This window comes from Eriocheir sinensis, chromosome 23 (genome assembly GCF_024679095.1).
Source record: "Eriocheir sinensis breed Jianghai 21 chromosome 23, ASM2467909v1, whole genome shotgun sequence".
Taxonomy (NCBI): domain Eukaryota; kingdom Metazoa; phylum Arthropoda; class Malacostraca; order Decapoda; family Varunidae; genus Eriocheir; species Eriocheir sinensis.
This window is the reverse complement of record NC_066531.1, coordinates 92,501-103,125: the sequence shown is the minus strand read 5'-3', so window position 1 is coordinate 103,125 and position 10,625 is coordinate 92,501. Positions and strand designations below refer to the sequence as shown.

Here is a 10,625-nt window from a genome sequence, read left to right as displayed (position 1 = left end):
TTCCACCTGCCACGAGACTTGACGTATTAAAATTCACGTAAACACTCACCCCATCTCACCTCCCCACAACTCATTATATTTTTCCGTTTTTATACCATGTAAATTTTCTGCCGAAAAGCTGCCTAGCAGTGAATAATCCATTTTACTATTATTATTATTATTATTATTATTACTATTATTATTATTATTATTATTATTATTATTATTATTATTATTATTATAATTTTTATAATTGTCAATATTATTATTATTATTATTATTATTATTATTATTATTATTATTATTATTATTATTGTTATTATTGTTATTATTATTATTATTATTATTATTATTATTATTATTATTATTATTATCATTATTATTATTATCATTATTATTATTATCATTATTATTATTATCATTATTATTATTATCATTATTATTATTATTATTATTATTATTATTATTATTATTATTATTATTATTATTATTATTATTATTATTATTATTATTATTATTATTATTATCATTATTATTACTATTATTATTATATATCACTGATTATAATAAACATAAAATAATGTAACTTATTATAATTATTATTTTTTTTATTACACACACACACACACACACACACACACACACACACACACACACACACACACACACACACACACACACACACTCATTTCCACACACACGCGCATGTGCATGACAACCAACAGCTCTCTCCTGACTCTTGCAAGATCAAGGAGGTTGCTAATTGCGGGTTCTTGGTACCAGCGACCATAGCTGCACAGCTTGACTTGGTATAGCAATGCTGGAGGGCTAGCTGAGGATATTGATAACATCCTTATAAATGCTCGTTGGAGGATTCTACTAAATTGCAGGGTTTTCCGGAGTGCTGTGTATTATTATTATTATTATTATTATTATTATTATTATTATTATTATTATTATTATTATTATTATTATTATTATTATTATTATGTTACTACTACTATTACTATTACTACTACTACTACTACTACTACTACTACTACTAATAATAATAATAATAATAATAATAATAATAATAACAATTGTATTAATAGTTATATTATTATTTTTATTATTAGTCGCTGTTATAGAAGTAGCAGCAGCAGTAGTAGTAGTAGTAGTAGTAGTAGTAGTAGTAAAAGAAGTAGTTACATAAGAACATAAGAACGCAGGAGTCTGCAAGAGGCCGGTAGGCCTGTACGAGGCAGCTCCTTTGACCCTAAGCTCCCGTGTATCTAACCCCACCTAATATCGCTGTCCATGAATTTATCTAGTCTATTTTTGAATGTGACAATTGTATTGGCACTCACCACATGACTGCTAAGCCTATTCCACTCATCCACCACCCTGTTAGTAAACCAATTTTTGCCTATGTCCCTGTTGAATCTGAATTTATCCAGTTTAAACCCGTTACTTCGTGTCCTACCCGGTTCTCTTACCAACAAAACCTTATGAATGTCTCCCTTATTAAAGCCCTTCATCCATATATAAACCTCGATCATGTCTCCACGCACCCTTCGCCTTTCTAGAGAATGCAAGTTTAACTGTTTGAGTCTTTCCTCGTAGTCAAGTTTCTCAACCCCTGAATCATCTTAGTCATCCTCCTCTGCACCGATTCTAACATTTTGATATACATTCTATAGTAGGGTGACCAGAACTGAACCGCATAGTCAAGATGAGGTCTAACTAATGCTAAATATAGTTTGAGGAAGACTTCGGGGCTTCTGTTGCTTACGCTCCTTGAAATAAATCCCAGTACCCTATTAGCTCGATTTCTAGCTTGAATGCATTGTGCCCTTGGACGGAGATCAGAGCTCACTAAGACCCCTAAATCCCTCTCGCACCCAGACCTACTTATGAGAGTGTCATTTAAGCAATAGTTATGTGAGGGGTTGTTCCTACCTACACTCAGAATACTGCACTTCCCTACATTGAACTCCATCTGCCATTTATCCGCCCAGTCATATAATCTGTTGAGTTCACCTTGGAGAATACTAGCGTCCTGATCCGACTCAATTACTCTACCGATCTTGGTATCATCTGCAAATTTACTAACATCACTACTAATTCCTGTGTCTAAGTCATTGATATAAATAAACTACTAGTTGTTGTAGTAGTAGTAGTAGTAGTAGTAGTAGTAGTAGTAGTAGTAGTAATAGATGGCGCCACTATCAACACTTGCCTGCGTCACAACGGGGTGGGGCCGACCATCAGGCCCCACAAAGAGTGCCTACCGGCGCCATACGTAGGCGGAAACGTAAAAAAGAAAAGAAAAAAAAAAGAAAAAAAAAGTTGTAGTAGTAAAAGTGGTGGTAGTAGAAGTAGTAGCAGTGGTAGTAGTGGTAGTACTTGTAGTAGTAGTAGTAGTAGTAGTAGTAGTAGTAGTAATAGTAGTAGTAGTAGCAGCAGTAGTAGTGGTAGTAGTAGTAGTGGTTGTAGTAGTAGCAATAGTAGTAGTTAATATCGGTTCTTGCCTTTCTGAAACCCTAAGCTGATTAAAATATTAACAATGGTAATAATTATTACATTAATGTTAATAAAGGGAAACGAGTTAAAATGTTTAAGAGGGATGATACAGACTGTTAATGATGATGATGAAGATATTTTTTGTTGTTATCAAATAGTTTCTGACGATATTATCTCTCGTGCTGCTGCTGATGGTAATGTTAAGATGGACGGTACAGCCCATAAGTTTAAGAAATACTGCTCGACTCACTCTTCCTCCCTGAGGGGCCCCAAGTTCAGCTCCTCCGGTCTAGGGTTCTTGATAATATGGCAGTTCTCAGCGCCTGCCAGAACCACTCCGGCCTCTTCTACCTCATCGTCTTCTTCGTCCTGAAAAACAAAAACAAATGGGTTGTCTATAAAATTTACTCTGGCAGCTATCTGTTTATATAAAAAAAACTAATAAACTGGGGAATAAATTGCGTCTGTTTCTTATTAGCAACCTCTAAGCGTAGCCTTACCACAGAGCAAAAATATAATAAAACATTCATGAAGGCTCAGGAAAAATCCCGTAAAATCCCATAATCGTAATAATTTTATGCTGCTTTCGCATAACCCTGAGATCATAATGCGAGGAACAAAACAAAGAGCGCTTTCGCAGAGTATAACTGGCGATAATTATGGGAGCAAGATTGCTTGGAAAGAGAATGTGCGTGCATTCAGAGGCGAATGGGGACACATTATGAATACAAAAGATAAAGCCGGTGAGAAAGAATGAAAAAATGTGAAAATTCCGAATTGAAATCAGAAATTCCAGGCACTCGGGTGACTAAGCTGAACGCTGTGTATCCGTCGAATTCATGGAGCTATACGAAAGGCTGGAACAGAAAATAGGTGTAGCGTTTTCACTTAGACTTACTCATCTTTCCTGAACAGTTTTCTAGCGGAATTTTTTTCAAGTTTACGTAGTTTGAGTGGTATTATAACTTCTGCCTATGTTTATTTATTTATATATGTATTTATTATTATTTTTTTTTCTTGTGTGTGAGTGTGTGTATGATGGTGGATACATTAAAATAAAAACATCCATATTGTTACCGGTGGAATTAGGTAAAAATTTTCGGTTGAAGCACGGCTTATAAATTCTCATATCTTACTTTCTTACGCTACAAATATTGGAACTTAGAATTTTTGGCTTATCTTCAAATGTAAAAACGGAGGTAGCGTTAAGGGGCTATTACACTGGGCAAATTTTCCGTGGATCTTCAGTCAAACCAAGATCTCCGCTGGCGTGGTTCTTATATTTCCATGGGTTTCTGACGTGTCCACGATCTTCCAAAGCTACGGTAGATTTCAACGAAGGACGACGGTATTACTCACCATCATCATCAGCAGCAATAACAAGAAACAAATGAGAACCACGCCAGCGGAAATCGTGGTTTGACTGAAGATCCACGGAAAATTTGTCCAGTGTAATAGTAACCCCTTTACTCGCGGTTCTACGATGAGGAGGGCCGAATGACATCCATTTACACGGACAAGATACGAAACGCAGTCGAGAGCAGTTTCTTGATCGAGAATTGCGCACTGCTTTGTTTAGGAGACTTCCAAATTTACCTGCTTGAAAAGAGAACAGGTGCAGACCATTCATTTGAGCAGACCCTTTTGCGGTATATATGATCCAGGAAGTAAGAGAGTCCGGAGTCGAGAGAGAGAGAGAGAGAGAGAGAGAGAGAGAGAGAGAGAGAGAGAGATCATTGGATGAGAGAAGACGAAAAGGCAGTGGATGACTGAGCAGACCTCCAGATAAGGACATGAGATTCACTATGAGGGTTTCTTCTGATTAACTGAGTTGGAGGGACGAAGAGGGAGGGCTTCAACGGGCGAGGGGAAAAAAGTAAGAAAGTGGGAAGGAAAGATGTAGCAGGAGAGAGAGAGAGAGAGAGAGAGAGAATTTCATATCCTCAGACTACACAGGCTCTAAGGTCTAGACAAGTCAGTGAAAACACATCAAAACCAAGATGTTGTATTTCTGCCTAAACGAATATTTAGATCGTAAAAGTGAAAGTCGAGTTTGTGCTTAAATTAATCAATCGTATTTTACTGAACCATTGAAAGTGAAAGCTTATTCCATCCTCGTAAAATAAAGCGTTGTTGAAAAAGAATTTGATGTAGCTTGAATACATGTTTAGATCTAAATTCTGTGCAATTATTTCTCGTTTGTGACGCGTCACGAATCACTAATGATTCGGATGTCCATATTCGGTAATCAATTTTGAAACATTTGATTCCTTGCAGGTGACGTTTCTCAAGAGAGAATATATTAACCCCTTCAAAACGGTGACGCCGTAGAGAGGGTTGAGGAAATGGAAGAAGATTAATCCTCTTCTAAACCTCTTAATCCTCTTCCATTTCCTCTTAAGAGGTTTAAAAGAGGATTAAGAGGAAATGCAAGAGGATTAAAACGTTTAGAAGAGGACTGAGAGGTTGCAGCCTTCCCTCGTAAGACTTGTTGCCTACGTTATCGGGAAGACGAAAACTGTACTGTGTATGCTGAATGACATTTTTTTCGGGACAGGAGGCAGCTCAAGGGTGCAAAGAAAAGAGGAAATATAAAAGCCTTTAGACGTGTCACCAGCAAATAGAGTATAGTAGAAGAGTTCCAAAACGGAGAGGCTAGAAGGATTTTGAGAGGTGCCTAGATACTTCCTTGAAAGTTTTTAAGTCGTAAGCAGTAGGAAATATAGATAAATAATGGCTGTTCCAAACCTGACTAGCGAAAGGGATAAATAATGAAATTGGTGGGTAACTCGTGAATGAGTGATTTGGATCTTATAGGGATGAGCGAGAGTAGAATGTCGTGTGCAGAAGGGTAGCAGGAGGGACGAAGGCATGTAGTTAGCAAGTTCAAAAGTGCAGTCAGCATGGAAATTTCGATAAAAGATAGAGACAGCAATGCGACTTAACCCGGTAGTTGCGGGGATCATGTTTCTTAATTAAAGGTCCCTCTAAGCGAATTAATGAAAAAAAAATCATCACTCACGCAAACCATTTCATAATATATATCAATGCATTTGTGATCAGTTTATGCATCATCTATTTTGGGGGGTTTATATCATGACAAAAATTTGGCCCATCGCTGCTACACGGTAAAGCCACAAATTTGGCCCGTCGCTGCTACACGGTAAAGCCACAAATTTGGCCCGTCGCTGCTACACGGTAAAGCCACAAATTTGGCCCGTCGCTGCTACACGGTAAAGCCACAAATTTGGCCCGTCGCTGCTACACGGTAAAGCCACAAATTTGGCCCGTCGCTGCTACACGGTAAAGCCACAAATTTGGCCCGTCGCTGCTACACGGTAAAGCCACAAATCTGGCCCGTCGCTGCTACACGGTAAAGCCACAAATTTGGCCCGTCGCTGCTACACGGTAAAGCCACAAATTTGGCCCGTCGCTGCTACCGGGTTAAGAGGTAGAGCTATCAGAAAGGGAGTGGAGTTGATCAGACGAAAAGTCATTGACTCTACTGTGTCCATATGGGCTGTGTGTATCCCCCCCTTAACAAAGACACACCCACACACTTGAGATGCATACTCCATACCAGGGCGGAAAAGGCCCTGGTATATGGATAGCATCTAGGATGGGGTAAAGACTGGTGGAGACGATACAAAACGCATAAACTCAAGGAATTTGATTTAGCAAGAGATGATATATGTAGTTTCCCATTGATATTTTGAGTTATGGACAGACCAAGTATGTTAAGTGAAGAAGGGGATAGCTAAGAGTTATGGAAGAATAGAGGATACATATTTGAAAGACTATATCGAGTGGGCAGGTGGAGAAATTGAGTTTTTTAGGCATTGAAGGACACCAAATCCCTTCTGCCCTATGCTGACTAACTACTCAACGGGGAACATACACCAGGGGGCGCATCGCTTCACTCACCCACTGAACCCACCCCCCCGCATCTTCCCTTCGCATCCCCTGTACAAAAATGAAAAAAAAACCTGTAGTGTCTATCCTTGAGTCCTGTAACTCTTGATAGGAGAGTCTTTTGTTGAACGATGCTGAGTAATGCAGAGTCACCGGCGTAGCAATGGATGGAAATTATTTTGGGAAGAACTTTAGAGAACAATAGAAAGGGAGAGGGACATAGTACAGAACCCTGCGGAACACCACTATTGACAATTTTAAAGGTAGAAAAACGACCGTCTACCACAAGAAAGATATACCACCTTGAAAAGAAACTGGAGATAAACTGACCAGGAATCAATTAGGAAAGCAAGAGGATCTTAAATAAAACGCCTCGTGAATAGTTCGTACTGGTGATCAGAGAGAAGGTAGGACGGAGATATGCGCTTGAGAAGTTTCTAGTTCTGGATTGTTTCAAAAGCTTTAGAAAGTCAAGGAAGAGAAGATATAAGGCGGTAGTTGAAGTATTAGAGAACTAACACTTCTTAGACACCCGCTACGTGTAGGCATATTTCCAAAAAGAAGTAAAGAGATGTTGAGAAGAAAAGCGGAAATGGTTTGATCAGGCAGGGTGTCAGCATGAAAGCATAGCTCCTTTTAGAACTATATAAGGCACTTCATCGGATCCATAAGCTTTCTGAAGATTCAGGCTAAAGAGGGTTTATAAAACATTGTCCTTAAATCTTAATAACAGGCACAGTGAAGTCAGAGGGGAGATGTGTAGGATGAATATGCCCTGAGTCGTATAAAGTGAATTTTTCAGGGAATCTTTGAGTGAGATGTTCAGTTTTAACCCCTAGACGGCGGATTTCCTACAGTCAGACCTTACCAAGCTACAGGAGCGGAACAAAAAGTGGCTGCTACAATTCAATGAAGAAAAATGTAAAGTCCTGCACCTTGGGAGGGGATATCCAGCACACCAATACCACATGGGAAACACTCCACTATCCACCAAAGAGGCAGAGAAAGACCTGGGACAATATGTTACCACGCTACCAGTGAAGGCCAAATCCGTGCCAATCGCAGCGGACGGGTTAGGGACGGCTGTATTGCCATAAAGACTAACTAGAGGTGTGGAATAGTCGGAGAATATATTTTGCGCGATACAGGGCAAAAATATAAGGATTGTGATTATCAGACATTCGAAGGCTAAGGTACCTTCCTTGATCTACCACTCTATTTTGAATACTACAAGAATATGGATGGCTAAAGCAGGGGTTTTTAGCATGAGGAATAAAGTATGTGGAATGTTTGCTTCCATCCTAAAGACAATCACCTCCGTAGCGCGCTGGGCGCACACCGAAGAGTCATTGATCTGGAGGCAGTAATTATTTCATGGCAAATCGAAAAATTATATCCTCAGGTCATTCCACCCGCCTCTTCGATGGGTCCAAAAGTTGTATAGGAGCAACAGTAGACTATTAAAATATGGTCGTTATAGAATGATCCCAACGGAGAAGGTAGTGTAACAAAATAAGGTGAAGGATCTGAGTTTAGAAAAAAAGATCTAGTGTTGGCCGTGTGTCCAAGGCGGTCAGTGGTACGTGTAGGGTATTGGACCAAATGCTCTACATCATTAGGGAGAACAAAGTTGTAGGCTTCTTCATCAGCCTTGTCGACGAAAGAGGTCGAAAGCCAAAGCTAGTGGTGAACACTTAAATCTTTTAAAAAGGGAGAATTCAACGAAAAGAGAAAAAGTGCATAACAATGGTGGTGGGTCTTGCTAGGAAGTCACTCGATAGATCGGCCTGATCCACGGTTTTATGGACTCGCTCAGCACGAGTACGTATATGGCATTGTCGATATTTATGCAGAGACTCGAAGATACAAAGATCCGAATCGTTAAGTCACTTGTGCTCCCTCTCTTACTGTAAGGTTCTGAGACATAGACACTGAACGGTGACCTGAAGAGGCGTGTCGATGCCTTTGGTAGGCGGTGGCTGAGTGGTAGCGTGCTGGGCCCACATTCACCACGTGATGGACGACTCGAGTTCGAGTCCCCACGCTACCACCTCGGATTTTTCAGTCACCGCCGAGTGGCTTAAAACTACCCACATGCTGTCCTGAAGACCACCCATCAACCCGGACTCTAGAGGAAACCGTCCAAGTGAATCAAGAAGGAGTTCCGGGGGGCAGCATGAGCCAAGAGAAGATGGCGCCACTATGAACACTTGCCTGCACCATGACGGGCTGGGGTCGAATACCATCCAGGCCCCTCAAGCAAGCCTACCGGCGCTATAGGCATAGACGTAATAAAAAAGGGAAAAAAAGTGCCATTGTAAGATCATGGGGTATCGCTGTAATAGCTTTGTGTAGAACCAGCGAGTGCTTTATAAAACTGATTCGAAGCTTGTTACCAGAAACGGTCTCCTCCTCCCCTTAAACCGCGCCACTTATCCTCCACCCACTGTCCAATCTACAAAAAGATCGAGCGAGCAGGGGACAACGAGCGGGGAGCCCCACCTAACACAGGGAATTGTTTATCTCCATTAGGAAGGTCTTCTGCCATGGGTTTATTGCGGTACGACGCATCGGACAGGTGAATACTGAGAGCTCAGGCATCAAGCTGACCGACTTTCTCGCGCCGAATAGCCGGCTGCTACCGGGCGCACGGGTCTCAACGGCTCCACGCAGGGGTGCGGGGCCGGAATCACGTTACGCCCAGCCGGCATCCGCACCACAGAGAATCGACTATGAGCTTTTCGATCATGGCCTGCCATAGAGGCAACGGCAGAGTACTGCATGTTTGCATCTATCCATACTCATAATATGGTACGCCCCGTGGCTTTAGTTCGTGAACGCCAACTCCGGCTGTATGGCCACGTGGCACTCTTCCCAGACGTCGATCATGCTCATAGGGTTGTTTTTGTACGAGGCAAACCTGAGTGTAGGAGACCAATGGGGCGCCCGAGTATATTATGTCTGGGGCAAGTTAATTATTCCTGGCAAGAGTGGTTTGGAATGGAAAGGGTAACTGCGTGGGGGCTCGCTCGGAAGGACCGTCGAAGGTGGAGGCGACGGGTGAGTGAAGCGACGCGCCCCCTGATATATGCACCCCGTTAGTCGTTAGTATATAAAATTTGTCCTACATGAAAGGCGAATTTATTCTTTCATTTTGCAGTGGTAGTTTGAACATCAGAACGAAGATCGCGAAGGTAGCAAAAGTTAACCTGGTACCTGCGGGGATCATGTTTCTTAAAGGCCCCTCTAAGCGAGAATAGTGAGAAAAAATCATCACTCAGGCAAACCATTTCATTATATATATCAACGCATTTGTGATCGGTTTATGCATCATCTATTTTTTGGGGTTTATATCATGGCACAAATTTGGCCCGTCGCTGCTACACGGTAAAGCCACAAATTTGACCCGTCGCTGCTACACGGTAAAGCCACAAATTTGACCCGTCGCTGCTACACGGTAAAGCCACAAATTTGACCCGTCGCTGCTACACGGTAAAGCCACAAATTTGACCCGTTGCTGCTACACGGAAAAGCACCAAATTTGACCTGTCGCTACTACGGTAAAGCCACAAATTTGACCCGTCGCTGCTACACGGTAAAGCCACAAATTTGACCCGTCGCTGCTACACGGTAAAGCCACAAATTTGACCCGTCGCTGCTACACGGTAAAGCCACAAATTTGACCCGTCGCTACTACACGGTAAAGCCACAAATTTGACCCGTCGCTGCTACACGGTAAAGCCACAAATTTGACCCGTCGCTACTACACGGTAAAGCCACAAATTTGACCCGTCGCTACTACACGGTAAAGCCACAAATTTGACCCGTCGCTACTACACGGTAAAGCCACAAATTTGACCCGTCGCTGCTACACGGTAAAGTCACAAATTTGGCCCGTCACTGCTACACGGTAAAGCCACAAATTTGACCTGTTGCTGCTACACGGTAAAGCCACAAATTTGACCCGTCGCTGCTACACGGTAAAGCCACAAATTTGACCCGTCGCTACTACACGGTAAAGCCACAAATTTGACCCGTCGCTACTACACGGTAAAGCCACAAATTTGACCCGTCGTTACTACCAGGTTAATGAAGAGAAAGTTGGAAGAGATATGAAGACAACTCTTTGGGTCGTTGCCTGAAGAGGGGTCCGATCTGGGGACTCTTATGGTGTTCTCCTCATACGGTTCCTTGAAGGCGTTTTATTATTATTAATTGCCACAATATCT

General features: G+C 41.5%; 1 protein-coding gene across 1 annotated transcript in view; it reads right to left on the bottom strand.

The window, feature by feature from the left end:
- Nucleotides 1–2,714: 2,714 nt before the first annotated feature.
- LOC127002314 (dopamine D2-like receptor) overlaps nucleotides 2,715–10,625 on the bottom strand; it is a gene marked incomplete at its 5' end in the record, with an annotated part of 32,326 nt that continues 24,415 nt past the window's right edge. Inside the window, one exon of the mRNA XM_050868122.1 lies at nucleotides 2,715–2,853. Within this exon, the coding sequence (XP_050724079.1) occupies nucleotides 2,731–2,853 (123 nt within the window). The remainder of the gene's footprint in view (nucleotides 2,854–10,625) is intronic.